Raw genomic sequence first — 19,173 nt, 5'->3', positions numbered from 1 at the left:
TTGTCCTGGGAAGTGACTTTACCCTAGCTTCATAAAATATTGCTACATAATCATATGTAAAATTTCTAGGTATTTTTTGTTTTAGGAAGCATAAAAGTTTGCACTTACATGTATAGAATACAGCCAAATTGCTAATGTAGTCAGTCACTGGTTTCCATATAAAAACTAATTTAATAATTTTTCACAAATAAGTACTAAAATTCACATCTAGAAACATTATACTATTGATTACTAATACTACATACCAATGCCATTTAAATGATGATAGTTTTCTATTTAAGACCACACTTTTGTCCTATAGTTAAGGATAATTTTTTAAAATTCTTCTGATGATTCAATCTTGAATAATTACATTATTGCAAAGCCTATGAGCTATTGTGATTGCATAGTTATTAGGGAAATCTCCTTGCTTCAAGTTATCTCTCCAATGTGAGTTAGACCTAATTAAATAAAAATAATGAATGAGTTTGAATGCTGAGAGGAGTTGGCTCAAAGTTCAGAAAAAAATAGTTCATCGTGTTGTCAAGCTGATTTTAATCATAAATGTCCAGGACTAGCACAGAGAATGCCAATTTAAGCTGAAATGAATAATACTAATTAATTTCCATCACAAGAAAAATAAGGATCCACATCATTAGTTTTCCCTGTCTCTTAAATGAGATTATAAACATTTATACTTTTCAAAACATAAAAATTCTTGAAAGTTAAGCAATATTAAGAATTTTTAAGCTTAAAAACTAAGTTACTTAGTGTGAAATATTCAAATGAAGTCTGGAAAGGCAATCCAGGAACTAAGCTTTATGTGGAAATACCTTTTTGCAAATGTACCTAATAGTATTAATACAGAACTGATTTTGCATTAATTATAAACGGAAGTTGTCAGTGCTTTCAGAGTAGTTATATATAGTTTACACATGACTGCAAATAACTCTGCAAGTGTTTTGTGTTGCTTGTTCATTTGTCTTCACTAGAAATGGTGTAAAACACTGAAACAAAATATTGCAGATTATCTTTGTTTTATGGCAAAGATTCTTCCCTATTCTTCATTGCTTCTGCATGACACCAACTATATATAGTCTTTCTCCATTTAAAATGGGTACTTACTGAAAATTTACCCATTAATAACTAATGCAAAATTCCTGCAAGGTTTCCAAATCTGCCTTGTTCTAAAATATCGAAACCTGTCATTACAGTACCCATTATCAGTAATCATTAGAAAAACTCTAAAAGAAAAAACTGAAGGAAATTCTTAGGAAACTCTTCTCTTGGAGTACACATCTCCAGCCCTAAGAGAACTCCGTTGCTGTTGGAAACACAGCAGGACTAGGACAGTGTTCCAGATCTGTTTACCAGAAAGCTCTTCCTGAATTACAATGGTCCCACTCCAACTACATTCAACATAAACTGAAGAGATTAGAACCCTTGCCGGGTACTGGTTTCCAGAAATAAGTATTTCATTTTTCACATAAATCCTATTTCAACCTTTTGAAGTAATTCAGTCTCTGAAACATACTAATTTTTAACTATTCACTCAAATAGATAATTTGAGGTTTCTAATCAGTGAATTTACAATATTCCTAAAACAAATGATGATAACTTTCAAACTTGCCTACGGCTATTATAAATGACTTAATGGAGTCAGAAATGGACACAAATCTCCTTGATTGTTCAATAAATTCTCAATTTGTTCATTTGTATACAGGCAAAAAAGTTTCTAAGTAATTTTTATACTCTACATATGACCTAATCAAATTAAATTCAGATAAATTTGTTTAATCACACAGATACTTCTTCAGGTCAAATACTTTTATTTTAAAAAGCAACACTCTTAGAAGATTCTGTGTAATCCACCCTGGATAAACTGGCCATTAAAACCTTTCTTGGTAATCAGTCATCATGGGGCCTGCTTGCAAAGCACTTAAAAACATGATCTATAAATAGGGTTCTGGAAGTCTAACCCTAGAGAATAGAACAAAGCATAACATGATACTGGGAAGAATTACAGCAAATCTAATTCCAAGAGAAAAAAATACTTTTTAACTTTTTTTCTTTAATCACATGCCACAGTTAAGTACACTGAAGGAAAAAAAAAAGTATTTTCCCAAGAAGACAATCTGGTTTCATGGCTTAAAAACATAAAAAAGAGATTAAAAAGAAAGAAAGAAAGAAAGAAAAAAAACCAACCCAGTGAGCTGGATACTTTGTGGATTTAAGGTACCAAAGCTATGCACACATTTTATCACTGTCGCCCTAGCTAAAGAATCGCTGCCTCTGTGGTAGGGACTGGCGCTGGACGTACTTATTTTGTTGAGGATGTTGAAGTCATAGAACTTGAATTTAATCCTGCTACTCTTTTTCTGGCCTTATTTATACAAAGTGGTTCCAGACGATTTAGTTAGTAGTACAATGTTATACAACTGTGTCATTTCCACACGTGACTGAACTGATTTAAAGTTCAAAATAAACTTACTCACTCAACCATTTTGACAGTCAAAACAAAATACTCAGTCCCATTTTTCAGTACTTTGAAATGCGAATGTATAATTGAAATTGGATACTGCTAAGCTTTCAGTGAAAGAACTTTCTCTACTTCTCATGAAGGTAACATCCATATCACTGTAACATATATGACAAGAAGACATCCTCGAGGAACCACGAAGTTTCAGGTGGCAGGGCAGGAGCCCTAGTGCAAACTCGGCCAGATTAATAATACGTGAGCTATTCCTAGACCAGACTAATCACTATTTTGAAGCAATATTGGTATAAAGAAACTCAAATTATGCTACGTCAATTTGGCTTTCTCCATTTTTCTGGAGCTTGAAAACAGCAATCTGTGAACTGGACTGTCAAAGTAAAAGTGTTTAGTGTTTATCAGTGTATATTAGCATTGCATTGCTTTCATTATAAAGGAAATACATCAAGATGTCTTTGCAGTTTGAGGCTTTTATCAAACTATCATTTGATTTATAAATGATCTCCAGAAGGTTTCTGATAAATATTTTTGAAAAAGATGAGCTGAGAAATATTTCACTTATTCTTTATTTCTTGACCTTTTCCAATATTTTTACTTAAATTACATTTTTAGGTTTTTATTTTAAAATAATTATAGACTCACAGGAAGTTGCAAAAATAGTGCAGAGAGTCCTGTGAACATTTCATCCAGCTTCCCCCATGGTGACATCTTATCTAACTGTAGTATAACATCAAAACTAGAAAATTATTGCTACTACAATACTGTTAACTACAGACCTTGCTTAGTTTTCACACGCACTCATTTGTGAGTGTATGCAGAGTTTGATGAAATTTGATCCAATGCATACATTGAAATACCCACCTTATCATAAGGGAACTCCCTTTAGAGGTAGCAACATTGTGCCATGCCATCCCTGTTTCCTACCAACAACTGATCCGTTCTTCATCTCCCCAGGCCTATGATGTTGAGAATGTTAAATAAGTGCTTTTGAGATGGGCTTTTTCATTAATCATAACGTCCTTGAGATTCATCCAGGTTGTTACAGGTATCAAGAGTCCATCCCCTTCTATTGCTGAGCGACACTCTATAGCATGGACGCACCAAAATTTGTTTCATCATCCACCCACTGAAGAACACTTGGGTTGTTTCCAGTTTGGGGCTATTAAGAATAAAGTTGCTATGAATATTCATATGCAGGTTTTCGTATGAATACAAGTTTTCATTTCTTTGGGATAAATGCCCAACAGGGTTAACTGCTGAGTTTTGTGGCAACTGTATGTGTAGTTTCATAAGAAAGTGCCAAACTATTTTCCAGAGGGGTTGTACCATTTTTCATTCCTACAGCGATGCTTGAGTGATTCTCTGTCCCTCACCAACATATGGTGCTGTTACTTTTTTTTATTTTAGCCATTCTGATAGGTGTATAATGATATCTCACGTGTATATGTGCCAACTGCATATTCTCTTTGGTAAAATGTCTGTTCTTCTCTTTTGCCTATTTTCTAAAAATAGAATTTTTTGTTTGTTTTTCACTGTCGAGTTTTGAGAGTTCTTCATGTATCCCAGATCCAAGTTCTGTGTCAGATTTGTTTATATTGGTAGTTTGCAAATATTTTCTTCTAGTCTTCAGCTTGTTTTACTATGCTTTTAACAGTCTTTGGCAGAGCAAACATTTTTAATTTTAATGAAGTCTGATTTATCAAAAAAATTTTTTATGGATCATGCTTTTTGATGTCATGCGTAAGAACTCTTTTTCTACCCCCAGTCCCAAAGCTCTAAAAAAATCTTTTACATTTTCTTCTAAATTTTATAGTTTAAAATTTTAAATTTGAATCCATGATCCATTTTGAGTTAACTTTCATACAAGGTGTGCAATTTAGATAGAGATGCTTTTTCTTTGCCTGTGGATGTCCAATTGATCTAGCAACATTTGTTGAAAAGCCTATCCTTCCTCCATTGAGTTGCTTTTATGTCTTTTTGTAAGTTCTCCATTCTTTTCTATTAGTCTATATGTATATATCTCTAATTACTATAGCCATACAGTAAGTCTGAACAGCAAGTAGAGTGAGTTTTCTCTACTATTCTTTTTTCAAATTTTCTTTTCCATATAAAATTTAGAATAAGTTTATCTATATCTACAAAAAGATCTTGTTGGGATTTCAATAAAAATTATGTCAAACCTGTAGATAAATTTGAGAGGAATTTGATTAAGTTATTTTAAGTGCTACTCCATGTGAAATTTTAAAAGGTTTAATTTTTTAAAGGTTTGAATAAAAAAGGCTTAAATAAAACCCAATGTATTATTACTAAATAATTACAATAAAATTGTGTATTGTGTGTGGCTTTTTTCTTAAAAAAGATTTTATTTATTTATTTGACACAGAGAGAGACACCCAGTGAGAGAGGGAACACAAGCAGGGAGAGTGGGAGAGGAAGAAGCAGGCTCCCAGCGGAGGAGCCTGATGTGGGGCTCGATCCCAGAACGCCGGGATCACGCCCTGAGCCCAAGGCAGACGCTTAAGGACTACGCCACCCAGGTGCCCCTGTATGTGGCTTTTTTTAACTTTTAACATTTCCATGAAGAAACTTTAAACCATTTGAAATTTCACATGAAGAAAGTAACATTGAAAAATAAAGATGCATTTCTACTAATTCTCCATTTCTTTTCTTTTTTTTTTTTTTAATGTAGGCTCCACGCCCAGCATGGGGCCCACTGTGGGGCTTGAACTCATGACCCTGAGATCAAGACCTGAACTGAGATCGAGAGTTGGACACTTAACCAACTGAGCCACCCAGATGTCCCTAGTTCTCTACTTCATGTTGCTTTCCTCTCCAATAAAGATTATGACATAGTACATTACCTTTTTTCAATTAAAAAATTCACATGTTTACTCATTAAAACCTATACAAAAATATTTCTACCACCAGTACTACCTCTCATGATTACCAAGTATATTTAATTACTATTCTAGAAAAGACTAACATTTTTATATAAGAAATATTTAATGCTATAATAATTGGAAGAATTTGCCTAGTAAAATTTTACCCACCTCTCCCACTTTAATTACTTCTGCTCTTACTCTAGCTGACTTCTCTAACTTTCTATTAGAGAAGGAGATGGGAGAACCCTGATGGCTCAGTTAGTTAGGCATCAAATTCTTGGTTTCTGCTCAGGTCATGATCTCAGGGTTGTGAGATGGGGGCCTGCATGGGGGTCTGTGCTCAGTGGGGAGTCTGCCTCAGTCTCTCCCTCTGCCCCCCCCATCTCTAGAAGAAAAGGAAATGAATTTAACACATGGTTTGCTCTATATCATTCACATTCATATGATGTAACTTGCAATACATATGTGATTTATATATCTCAATCTCTACACCTGTGTATTAGTGTTTGGCACTCATTCAAAAAAGTACTACTAAGCAAATAACAAACTTGTTCTTTGCAACCTTGTTATATTTTAAACTATTTAATATAAATTCTGTCTGTATTTTTATATACTATCTTTTAGAGGCTTTTAGTTTCAGATTAAATTGCAGTTTAAATAAAAGTCATATTACTTTTGGTAAAGCACCAAAATGCTTTTTGAGAACCTGACCCTTGAAAGAAGAGAAAATAGTTATAAATTTGTATGGTTCTGAGTCAAATATGGTTGGGTTTTGGATTTCACAGCTAAGTATAACTTAGGAAAATGAAAAACATTTATGTTAGGAAATTTTTTTTCCCAGAAAAGAGGAAAAGAACTCAAACCTTTGATCTTATTCTCTTGGTGTGCTTTTAGTATCTTAAATGCCAAAAAGTTCAAAATGTACTAGCCTTATAATCTAAATTTGTTTAATATAAACAAAAAATGTTAGGAAAAATTTATCCTTATATTGTCTCCCTGGAGAGTAATTTTTTTTTTAAGTCAAAAAAAATATGCTAATTATGTCTTACCTAGTGTGGTGAAGTGGAAAATATAAAAATCTAAGATTAATATTTCAGAAAAAAATTTCTTACAAGACAGTTATTTCTGTGTACATTATAAGATACTTCTACTTTCACTTACATTTGCTAGTATAATTTAGTATACTTGACTTAAAGTAGAAGGTTTCATAGTTACCAAATGGTTCAGAGGTCTGCACAAGCTCTTGTATTTGATATAATACATGCTAAAAGCAGAAACATAATTTTTTAGTTTGTAAAGAAAAATTTTAGAAAGCTTTACCCTTGTTCATTTTAATTTGGCAGCAAATGTTGAAATCAAAGCAGCCAAAGCAGGTACTAAATCAGTTACCCAAGGTAATTACTTCACAGTGTGATCCCCAAAACAACAGAAGCAGCATTAGTAGGATACTTCTCAGAAATGCAATTCTAGGGCCCCATGTGAGACCTGAAATGAGAAACTGTGGGTTAGGGCCCAGGAACCTGTTTTAATAAGCTTTCCAGAGGACGCTGATGGATGTCCTAGTTTGAAAAGCAATGGCCTAGGACAATGAAGTTTCTTTATATACCTTGCCTAGAGGCCCCAAAACAAGCTTTTATGTTTTAGATTCCTCAAAGGAGGACACTACTTACGCTGTGGGTGAGACAATTCTTTGTTATGGTAAACTTTGTGCTTCCCTGGCCATCTGGCAAAAACAGCAATAAGTAATGCTATTTACCATGTCCCCTGGGGTTCTTAAGAACCTTGTTAAGAATCACTGATGGGGCAAAGGCTGTTTAGTCCTTCCTTTCTCCATCTTGGATCCAACCCTCTCCAAAGACCTTGACCACACACTTCCCTCGCTTACCCAAATCGCTTCCACTAGAATAACGGAAAGGTGATCCTGTTGGCATACAACAGGGGGTGATAGCACAGACTGCATTGAGGCCAAATTTTATTAGTTATATCATATATCACTGTCTCATTTTATATTTTTTCTCAATGTCAAGGATCAAATCATTCTTTTCAACCCCAAATATTTTACAGAAATTAAGTGGGGGGAAAAACTGGATATTTACATAAAATTGGATATCATCATAAAATTTAAAATCATAGCCATCTATATTTATATATATATACATTTATATTATATACAATTATATACCACATGTGATTATAAAATTACATTATTATCATTTGTTATAGTATGTATTATTAAATAGTTATTATATTGTATATTATTATGCATATATTACATATATAAGTATATAAATATATAATATATATTAAATAATATGTAAAAATATTACTATATAATATTATATATAATATATTATACACTACTCATGTTATATATAATATAGTATGTATATATATGCTATATATACTATGTATATATATGCTACATGTAAATATAATTATATAATAAATATGTATATAATATACATAAAATATATAAATAAATATACAAATATATCTAAATATACATGTAATATATATCATATGTATGAATGTTGATAGAACTATCTTGGTACTAAGACAGATCCACTAGGATTGAAAAATTATATATTTTCTTAGAAACATGAATTCAATCAATGATTTATATAAAAGGAACTAGAATATACCAGTTTATAATTCTTGTTCTAAGAATTCATATACGTCTATCCCAAGCAAATAAAATCTACAGGGTTTAAAGCCCTCTAGAAAGATGAGAACTTACGATATCCTTCTAGTAAAACTCTGCCATTAGTTTTTTTTCTTTTATCCCAAACTGATAAGTATATACTCTAACCTGGGTGGTGGGGGATGGCAAGGTGAATGAGTGATAATGCTTAGGGTTTTTATGTACTAGCTCCACATCAGTCTCCCGAGAAGATGATGCTGTCACGCAGCTCAACAGCAAAGCCAAGGTCTAGGGTACACCTCACTGCTCCGTGTTCCTAAGACAATGTAATTCTGAATGTAAGAATGAAACAGATTGTAACTGAAACAACTCTCTTTTTGTTGCCTTTATCTTCTATAAGGTCATACTTCTGAATCTCCCCCTCCTTATATGATTGATATGGTTATTCTAGGCTAGGAGCAATTCTTAATATAGGAACCACTCACCTAAAAACTACGGGAGAATAAAGATGGCTACAGGGAAGTATTGCATGGAGTGGCTTAGGGCAGCTCTATTCTAAGTCTTATATCATTCTCTCTTTCATACTCAGAGGGCAAAAATTCAGAAGGCAAGAACAGAAGTATTTCTGGACTTAACAAAAAGACTCCTCAGGCTCACAAGTATTTATCCTAGTTCATTAGAGTAGAAAATCACACAGTTATTTGAGGTCAAAAGTAATAATAATATAATATATATAAAAATATAATATATAATATAGTATAATATATTATATATATATATATATATAAAATACAGTAGGAGACTGTTGTTCGAAGATTTTCTATCAGGTCATATGATTAATACTAACCTAAACCTTTCTTTCCTCACTTCTGTATAATATACGTATATATATATATATCTATCATACATATATATATATGTATCATACATATATACACGTATATTATATATATAATATATATATTATATATATATATTATATATATTATATATTATATATATTATATAATAATATATATTATATATAATAAATATATAATAAATATATATCATACATATATATACACGTATATTTTATATATATAATACATATACATATATATATCATGTATATTATATAATATATATAATGCAGTAGGAGACTGTTGTTTGAAGATTTTCTATCAGGGCATATGATTAATACTAACTTAAACCTTTCATTCCTTACTTTTGTGTAATTCATCTTATACAGAACCATTTAATCACAACTATCTGTAAAAGAGCTTTGGCCAAACTCAAACAATCTGGAATTCACAGAGATATGGATATAACAATTCTCAAATTACTGTTCAGTTATGATTGGACTTACCAAATGAGCAAATAAATAGATGATATTGTGAGCTATCATTTTTACTGTTGAGAAAGGTTGATATAGATATTGAATTCAGAAAAACTAGGAAGAATTTTGCAGATTTGGTTTGGAATTAGAGATATCAGTATAATCTCAACATATTTTAAAAGAACATTGGTTTTTACTTTTTTTTTTAAAGATTATTTACTTGACAGAGAGAGATTGGGCACAGAAGGAGAGGGACAAGCAGACCCCTGCTGAGAAGGGAGCCTGATGCAGGGCTCAATCCCAGGACCCTGGGATCATGACCTGAGCTGAAGGCAGACGCTTAACGGACTGAACTACCCAGGCGCCCATCTCACCATTTTTTAATACAGACAGATAACAGAGATATACAAATAGAGCAGTAGACAGTAATGTCATTATGTACGTGTGTGTATGTACATCTATTTCCTCATAGTTCTATCTATATGCACATCTCTCTGCTGAGAGGTCCTGGAAGCAATAACACTCCATTAGCAATTAGCACACCTCATGTTCAAATTTTAGTTTCTAAATGCTATTCTCTACTAAAGGGAACCATAGCTCCTTGGAAAAACAGCTGACTCTAGAACTGAGGCAGGGAAATGACAAAACGAGCCTGCAATATTTTGTTTATCTAGAATTTAAGGAAGTGGTCATAGAATGATAAGGCCACTTCCAAAGGATCAGGAGCCAGCTTGAAGAGACTCACAACCTTGGACAGCTTGAGTACTAAAATAAAGAACAATGGTGATGGATTATAACTTATTTAATAAAATAATTCTTGAGTCAATACTGATAATAGATATATAGATGATAGATGGGATATATAGAAGAATGATGGAGCTGAAAAATCACCATTCTGTAACTATCACAGGCAAGAAGCATCAAATGAATGTAAATTAGTGAGTGAAATTTTGAAAACAAGACACTATGTAATCTCAAATATCTCCCCACAAAATACTTATTAATTTGATAGAGCAAAACAGTAACATTACAGTAGAGACACCTGGCAGATACCGCCTTAACCAAATGATTAAAGTTAACATCACTGGGCCCAAGCTGATGTAATGTGCCTTCTGCTATGATGCACTGAGAAGGCCACAACTTCATTTCGGTGGTGTTCCTGCCAAAATGTATAACTTGAATCTAAGTATGAGGAAATTAGACAAATCAAAATTGAGAAATGTACTACAAAAAACTGGCCTGAACTCTTCAAAACAGTCCATGTTGAAAGATAAAGAAAGGCTAAGAAACTATTTCACATGAAAGGAGACTAAAGTGACATGGCAATTAAATGTACTACAACCAACTGGACTGTGGATTAGATAATAGTTTATACTAAATTACATAGCCTGTTTTGATCATTGTACTATGGCTATGAGAAAAGGACTAAGAAAAAGTCTTTGTTCATACATAAAGCAGACAGTTAAGCTCTTGGAGGTAAAGTAGCATAATGTTTGCAACTTATTTCCAAACAGTCCATAAAATAGAATAGTAGTAGTAGAATAATAATAATAGCAATAATTATGATGTAAATTAAATCTATATGAGACAAAAGAATTCAAAGTTGCCTGGTTTAAGGAGAAATTTGGGAAGTTAAAAGGATCTATAGTCTCAATTCAAATGAATTTAATAAAAAAATTACTGAGTTCCTATTCTATACTCAAAGAGCTCACAGTCTACTAGAGAAGGAAAACATGCATATAAATAATCATAGTGTAACAGAAGAATACCATAAGTACCAAAAATGAAGTATAAGCACTAAGGAACATTGAGAGGGAGTGACTAATTCTGTCTGATATATTGTACTAAGTGCTTTATACATCAATTCATTGAATGTACCAACAATCTCATTAAGGTATATACTATTTTATCCCCATTTTACAGATGAGGCAATTGAGGCACAGAGAAGTTGAGAATCTGGCCACAGATTTTCTAGCAGTTAGTATAGTAGTCCAGGTATGAAACTCAGGTAGGCTGACTCCATAGCACATGCAGAAGGCTTAATGAAGAAGCAGCATTTGAGCTGATCCTTAAAAGATGAGTGCAATTTCAATAGGATAGGAAGTGGAAAGAAGAATATTTAAGGCTGGAGGAAAACTAAAAGTGAAGGCATGGAAATAATAGCTAAAGGTCATATGAGAGAACCTGAAAAGTTCAGGGAATAGTATGTAGGATGTGGGGAGAGAAATGGGTAATAACAGAGGTTGGGAGATAGACAAGCTTAGGAAATAAGCCTCCGTCGTTAGGATCAATATAGCCTTTGTTAGTAAAGAGAACGATTCTTATTATATGTACCATAATCTTGATGTAACTCAATGGATTGCACATAAGGAGTCAGCCCTTGCGACATCCAAATGAACCTAGTACCAATAAAATCTTATCACAATTCAATGTCTTCTAAAAATACCAGAACACAAATCGTGAGAACACTTTCACAGTGACCTCCACACCCATATGTATTATAATTTCATTTCACAGCGATCCTATTACCGTGCAATATTGAAATAGCCAGAACTGAAAACAGAACATCTAAAATGCAACAATTCTGCCTTAGTTTAACATAGACTATAGAAACCTTTTAAGAACAGAGAATGAAATGTAAATAAATCACGTAGCTCTGCTGTTATAGTTCCTTGTTTGTCATAATATTTATGAAAACTAGGCAATCCAATTAAAGGGCTATAATAAGTAATATATTCCATGAACTCTGTTAGATGCAATTCTAACCAGTAAAACAACCAGACATGAATGCTTAATGTTAGATCTCTGAGTTGGTAGCAGATGTAATTGATTGCTCAATTAATAACTGAAAATATTATTTTGGCTTCATAGTAAATTAATTATGAGTAAAGCAAAACATGTGGCACTTACAAATCTCTGTATTCATTTCTTGTAAATATAAATATTAACGAAAATCTGATTTTCATTTACTATAGTTTTAACCTGTCCAAAGTCGACTATAACCAGAGTACACAAAACAATCCAATTGCAAGGACAATAAAAACATTTAAAAATTTCAAAATGTCAGAAAACATTTAAAATTAAAACATTAACAAATTCATTAGTGACTATGTTTCATATATTTAACAAAGACCAAAAAATGAATTTAATTTTTATAAAACATCTTTGAGGCAGAGTTCTTAATTGCCCAAAAAAACCTATTCCAATCTGGAAAAATCCTAAATCATTTCCTTGATTGACAAACTAGAATTGATTAGTGAAATACAGACAATACTTAGGAAGCTTCACAGAGGAGAACATGAAAAAGGCAGGCAAACAATTTCAAAGAGCATTTGGAAATCAAAAGTTATATTTGGCTTGGTATAAAACTAAGAATAAGTGAACAATTAAAGAAGTGGAACATTGAGTAATAAAAATGTTCTCCACCTAAAAACACCTAAAATGTTATATAAAACTCAACAATCATCCTTTGCCTGTCTAAATGGATTTCTGAGAGTAAGGGAAATCCACAGGGTCTTAATAAAGGGGAAAGGAACTGAAAATTAGTGTAATAATCTTGAACTGACTCCAGCTGCCAGGAGGGTATTTGCTAACAGGGATCTGAGCTTTAATAGCAAGACAAAGAAGAAAGGCTAGTCCTGGATCCCTAGCATTGTGGAAAGCTGGAACTATTATCACTACATGAAAGTATAAACCTTGAAAAGCTATATTACCCATGAAAAGATGCATTAAAAAAAAGTCCTACTCAATAGCAAAGGAAGATGATAAAAGGTAACTTGTCTGTTTAAACCTCAGCTCCAAATGAAAAGGTTAAAAAAATCTCAAGCTAAAAATGTAATGTTAACTGGTTTGATTCTAGTATCTTGAGATGCCTGGCATAAGCAAATATTAATCCTTTCTATAGAAATTTACTCTTAACCCAGGCCCCACAAGATTCCCACAGATTTAAGTAGGCCCTAAATGAATTCAAAATAATTACAAAACTAATAGAGAAATAAGACACCAAGAATGAAGTCAACAAAAAAAAACAAACAGCAAAATTAGATCTCTATGGACACAGCAACTATATAACAGATACAGAATATAAAATAACTATGCTTAAAAATTGTGAGAAGAGGAAATTGAAACACGAGCAAGGAAAAGGTCATTAGAAAAACAAACAACCCAAATATAATTTCTAGCAATGAAAGATATAATTATTTAACTAAAAATCTAACTATAAATATATTTTTTTCAAACAATACTTTAAAACAATTAGAAGGAAACGATTATGTACTGGTTATTAAAAAATCAAGGAATTTTTGTTAATTTTTATTAGGTGTGATAATGACATGGCGATTATTTAGAATGACCATACTTCTTAGATGTATGTACTATAGTATGGCATGTTATCTGGAATTTCCTTCAAAATACTTCAAAAGAAAGAAAAAGGAATAAACAAATGTAGGAAAATGTGAGAAATGTTGAATCTGAGCAATGTCTATATGTGAACTTTTTATAATAAAAATAAAAGGAAAACTTCACTCATATGGGAAATTTAAGAAACAAAACAAACATGCAAAAGGGAAAAAAGTAACAGAGAAAGAGAGAGACAAATCAAGAAATAGATCCCTAATTATAGAGAACTGATGGTTACCAGAGGGGAGGGTTGGGGGATGGGTGATAGGGATTAAGGAGTACACTTGCAGTGATGAACGCAGGGTGATGAATGAAAGTGTTGAATTACTATATTGTATACCTGAAACTAATATAACACTGCATGTTAACCAGCTGGAATTAAAATAAAAACTTAAAAAAAAGAAATAATTAGGGGAAAAAAAAAGAAAGAAAACTCAATGGATAATACAATCAGAATATTAGATAAAACCAAAGAGAGAATTAAAGAATTGGAAGATGGCTCTGAAGAGGGTCTGCAGATTATGAATAAAACTTAAAGGAGCTAAAGAAAAAAAAAACACAACTCACCTTCCTTTGGGCTCACTGCTGCAGGAAGACTATTCCAATCAAGGGTCCAAGTAGGGCAAGGGTGGGGAGAAAACATCACTTCAATGCCTTTTTCCTAGAAATAAGAAATAAGAAATAGATTCTTTCCAAATTAATGAATTAATAAAATCCTGTTATGTTTTAGAAGGCCAAATTTCTGTTTTTTATAGTGTCAAGGAGGAACATAACTATTAACAATCATTAGATGTTCCTCAAAAATATTTAGTTACATAAGAAATATAATGTGTTTTTTTGATAGAACAGTTACTTTCCTGTTTTTTTATATTGAGATAATAAAAAATGCTATTTTTAAATTATTGCCAAAAACTACATAGAAATAAATATACTTAGAAATAAACTGGGTGTCAAAAAGAAAAGTCACCTGAAGATAAAAATTTTATCAAAAACATTCCACACAGGGATAATAAAAAACTGACTCTGCATATCCATCAAGATCTGTCTTTACATATATGAAAATAGCTACAGCTAGGAGTTATATTTACAGGACAAAAAGCCCCACTTCAACATAACACTCAAACATCATCCATAACAGTCTTTTACAAATGCTTGTAATGCCTCTAAAAAAGGATCCCTCTGTTGTAACCAAAGGTTCCCAACATTTTCAAAAATGAGGACCATTTTTCAATTTGTAAAAAAAAAATTCTCAGGCTCCTTCCCCACGTCAAAAGTTGTGCATTTAGGGGCGCCTGGGTGGCTCAGTTGTTAAGCGTCTGCCTTCGGCTCAGGGCGTGATCCCAGCGTTCTGGGATTGAGCCCCATGTCAGGTTCCTCCGCTAGGAGCCTGCTTCTTCCTCTCCTACTCCCCCTGCTTGTGTTCCCTCTCTTGCTGGCTGTCTCTCTCTCTGTCGAATGAATAAATAAAATCTTAAAAAAAAAAAAAAAACTTGTGCATTTATTTATTTGATCTGCAGACAATAGAGTGGCATAAATATGGATTCCCAGACCCTTGCAATCACAGTCTGGGTACACAGCCCACAGATAAAATTCATAGTTCAGGTTCTTTATCTTTAGAAATATCCAACTCAAAAGAAAAATCTCTGAGAATCTATCACTAATTTGAATCAGTTAGTTCATGAGATTACTTTAAATTATGGAAACTAGTGGAATTCTACTTCCAAAGAAAATAGCATAAAGATGTTTTGTTGAGGTAGAGATACCTTTATATCTAGAGGTCTAGAGCACTTACTTGCTCCCAGAAAAATAAACATCTCTCTGACATCATCTACCACTATTCTAACCCCCTTATTCTAGCTTAGCCATACTAAACTTGCTCTCCCTTATTTCACAAAATTTAATCCTACCTTGGGGTTTTTTCAAAAATGCTATATGTGATATCACTCACACACCGTTACATTTAAAGCATACAATTCAATGGTTTTTATAATATTCACAGTTGTGCCACAATCAATGCTAACTTGAGAATATTTTCATCATCTCAAAAAGAAGTCCCTTATCCATTAGTAGATACTCTATTTTCCCCCCTCAGCTCCTTGCCCTAGGTAACTACTAATCTACCTTCTGTCTCTACAGATTTGCTCAGGGTCTATTCACTCTCTGGACCCTCTGCCTAGAACACAACCTCCAAATCTTCAGTTCATTCAGGTCATTTGCTCAATGTCTTCACCTTGTCAGCTAAGCCTCCCTGACCACTCTATCTAAAAAGGACTCCAACTCACATAACCTCCACCCCCTTATACCGCATTACTTTTTGTGGCACTTTTCATTACCGAACGTGTTAACACATTTGTGTCTTTTACTTACCTCCCCCACCAGAATATGAGGCCCATGAAGGCAGTCCAATCTGTTCTTCATATGTCCCACATTCACAACAATGACTAAACATATACATTTTTTGGACTAACTGAATGAATAAATGAATTTAAAATCTTTGGAAAATAAGGTAAATTTTGGAGGCAAGAGTATGCCAAAGAAAACAAAAGAGAGAAAAAAAGTGAAATGTGAGTGTTCCTAAGAAATACTTTACTATTTTATACTTCCACTTGGCACCAATTTCATTTGTCCTTATGTAATTGGCACAAAATACTGTGACTACACAAAAATTAATAGTTACTGTATAAATAAAATTCATACATTCACATAATTTATTATTTTGATTTAATATTTACTAATTTTCAAAACATATGTCAATAATTCATTAGTAAGTAGCAAAAACAATGTCCTGCTAAAAAGGAACATTTATTGTATCTAATATATACTTTCAAGTTAGAATTAAATGAAAATAGAAATTTTAACTTATTTTCAGATTTGAGCCTTGTTTTTTTTAAATTGTTGATGTAATGTCCCAGTCATCTTTTATATAACCAGAAGATTTGAAATCAGAAAAGAATCCTACAGAATACCTACTACACTCTCCTAATTTATAAATGGTGAAATTAAGACCCTTTGGTTAAACAACACACTGAAGGTCAAAATGTTAGCTTAGGTACAAAGCTGGGACTAGAATCCAAGTCATCTGGTCCCTACTAGTTTTCCCATGGGCTGCTCCCAAGCCAATGCCTGAGAGTGGCTGAGATACCACGGCAGGCCTTTCCTGAGAAACACGGAACTCTCTGACAGATGATTTGGGCTCAAAGATTCCCCATGGGCTTGACAAAACTTTCTTAGACCTGCAGTGAAGTCTAAAGCTTTTCTAACCCAATCATCCTTCCTTCCCTGTCTCATGCGCAGGGGTCAAACCTGCATCATAGACTGAAGGCTCTCCCAGCCTCCTCTGTCTCTCTCCCCACTTTACCTCCCAGATTTCCCTCAGTAGACCTCTTGCACATCTAACCCCATCTTCGTCTGCTTGGGGGACCTGAACTAACATACAGCCTGTAAATTAAAAATTCAGGATTCCTTTTTATTTTTTATGGTATTACAGGACAGCTTATTTTTACAATTGTTTGTTAACTTTTCCTGAATTTAAATTTGTTATTCATTTCTCATTTTTTATAAATATTTTTAATATGTATAAAATACAAATGTTTTCCCTAATGTCATTTTATTGCTAGAAAAACATAGGTAAAAAAATCTGAATCACCAATTTTCTTTCAAGACTGTGTAAGTATGAATTAAAAGCAGATTTTTGGTTTGTTGAAATTTTGAAAATTAGTATTTTAATGCAAAGCAAATTACTCTACTAACGATTATTTATTTTAAAAAAACTCAAGAAGTGAAACTGAGATCCCCACACAGTATAGTCACCTGATCAAGAACATCAAACTTTGGACACGCCTTGATACCTTCTTCTAATAAAATCAACTATAAAATCCTATTTCATTGTTTCATCACTAGGCTAACAAAGCTTAACTAACGAGATAAGGGGCTGATGTCACTACTAAAATCTTCTTGTCCTTTTCTAATTCAGTAACTTTCTGTTAACCATAGAACTCAAATGCTTCCTAACCCAAGTGGGGAAATATAACGAATACTTTTTTCAGTACGACTCAGATGAATAGCTCAAATTACTTCCTGATTTCTTCCTCTATTCAAGTAAATCTTCAAATAGTTGAAGTTAAAAGCAAAACATTTTTGTAAATTGTTTATAATGATAGAGAAAATAAAGCCTATTGGGAAAATTTCTACAATTAGTATTATTAGAAACAAATTTTGCAGCAAAGAGAGAAAAAGAAATCATATGTGTTATATAAAAAGGTATTAAAATAAAAAAGTAAAAACAAAACAAATAAAATAAAATAAAAAAGTAAAAACAAAATTCAAAGAACTAAAGCACCTTAAATTTAGACAAAACCTTGGAAAGTAAATTGAGATATTCATTTCCATATTCTTTAACTTCAAATCATCATCTTGAAATTTAAAAACTGAGACCAAAACCTTGCAGCAGAAAAACATCAGGTTAAAACAATACATTTGACCAGATATGATATAACCTTGGCCAATGTCTTGAATACTAAAAAAAAAAAAAAAAAAAAAAAGTTTTGAGAAAAATACTTTTTAAAAAAATACATATTCTGACTTACTTGGCTTCAAAGACACATACTAATAAAAATCTTCAATTTGCTATACATCATTTATATGCAAAAGACATAGAAATATTAATTGGGTAAGGATGAAATAAATTGGTTACAAATAAAATTTAAAACAAAAATAATGTGAATAAATAACTACAAGTTGGGGTAGAATGCTCAGCAACATTATCACATGGAATTTTTCAAAGAAAATTTTAAGAAAAACATTGTAAGTACCATTAACTTTGTCATAGTAGGTCTTGGTCCTCCTATAAAAGAAGCATCACTTTGCTCCTCCACACCTGGGACCTCATGTAAGTTTGAGTCTTGTTCATTTGAGGTGGCCAGCAACTCTGGTAAATGGAGAAACTGGATCCCACACTGAGAAGCTGCTGTTTTTACTCTTGGCACTTCCTGAATCCTCTGGTACCAAGCAGCCAGCAGTGGAAATTCTATCAGCTTTTCAGAAAGTTTCTTGCAAATAATTACCTAGGCAGGCAAAGAACAAAACATACCAATACGTATTTTCTGTTTGCTGATAGTAGCTGACAAGGTACTATAACATACCATAAAATTCACACATTTTGGGTGTACAGTTCAAACAAGGAGTTTTAACAAATTTATACAGCTGTGTAACTACCACCACAATCCAGTATTAGAACACTTACACCAAAATATTCTGTTGTGACAATCTGCAGTCAATCTCTGCTTCCCCGGTTAGTTATAAGCAACCACTGATCTGCTTTCCATGTCGATAATTAGCCTTTTCTAGTATTTCATATAAGTGGAATCATAAAATGTCTTTTTTCACTTAGCATTAAGTTTGAGATTCATCGTGTAGTTGCATTTATCAGTAGTTTGTTTCTTTTCATTATAAGTAGTAATCA

The 19,173-nt window shown here is 32.7% G+C and overlaps 1 protein-coding gene across 5 annotated transcripts in view; it reads right to left on the bottom strand.

Annotated features, from left to right (window-relative positions):
- GSTCD (glutathione S-transferase C-terminal domain containing) overlaps positions 1 to 19,173 on the bottom strand; it is a 148,365-nt gene that overhangs the window by 110,851 nt on the left and 18,341 nt on the right. For 4 of the 5 annotated variants that reach the window (XM_008689391.2, XM_040626207.1, XM_008689389.2 and 1 more), the window contains exons 4-5: positions 18,524 to 18,775; positions 14,280 to 14,373 (exon numbers count right to left, since the gene is read on the bottom strand). In XM_008689391.2, coding sequence (XP_008687613.1) covers positions 14,280 to 14,373; positions 18,524 to 18,775 — 346 coding nt within the window. The remainder of the gene's footprint in view (positions 1 to 14,279; positions 14,374 to 18,523; positions 18,776 to 19,173) is intronic. The other variant, XM_008689394.2, reaches the window with a different exon arrangement.

The sequence above is a fragment of the Ursus maritimus genome, unplaced genomic scaffold (genome assembly GCF_017311325.1).
Source record: "Ursus maritimus isolate PB19 unplaced genomic scaffold, ASM1731132v1 scaffold_11, whole genome shotgun sequence".
NCBI lineage: Eukaryota > Metazoa > Chordata > Mammalia > Carnivora > Ursidae > Ursus > Ursus maritimus.
The sequence above is the reverse complement of the archived record's forward strand: the minus strand, read 5'-3'. Positions and strand labels throughout refer to the sequence as shown.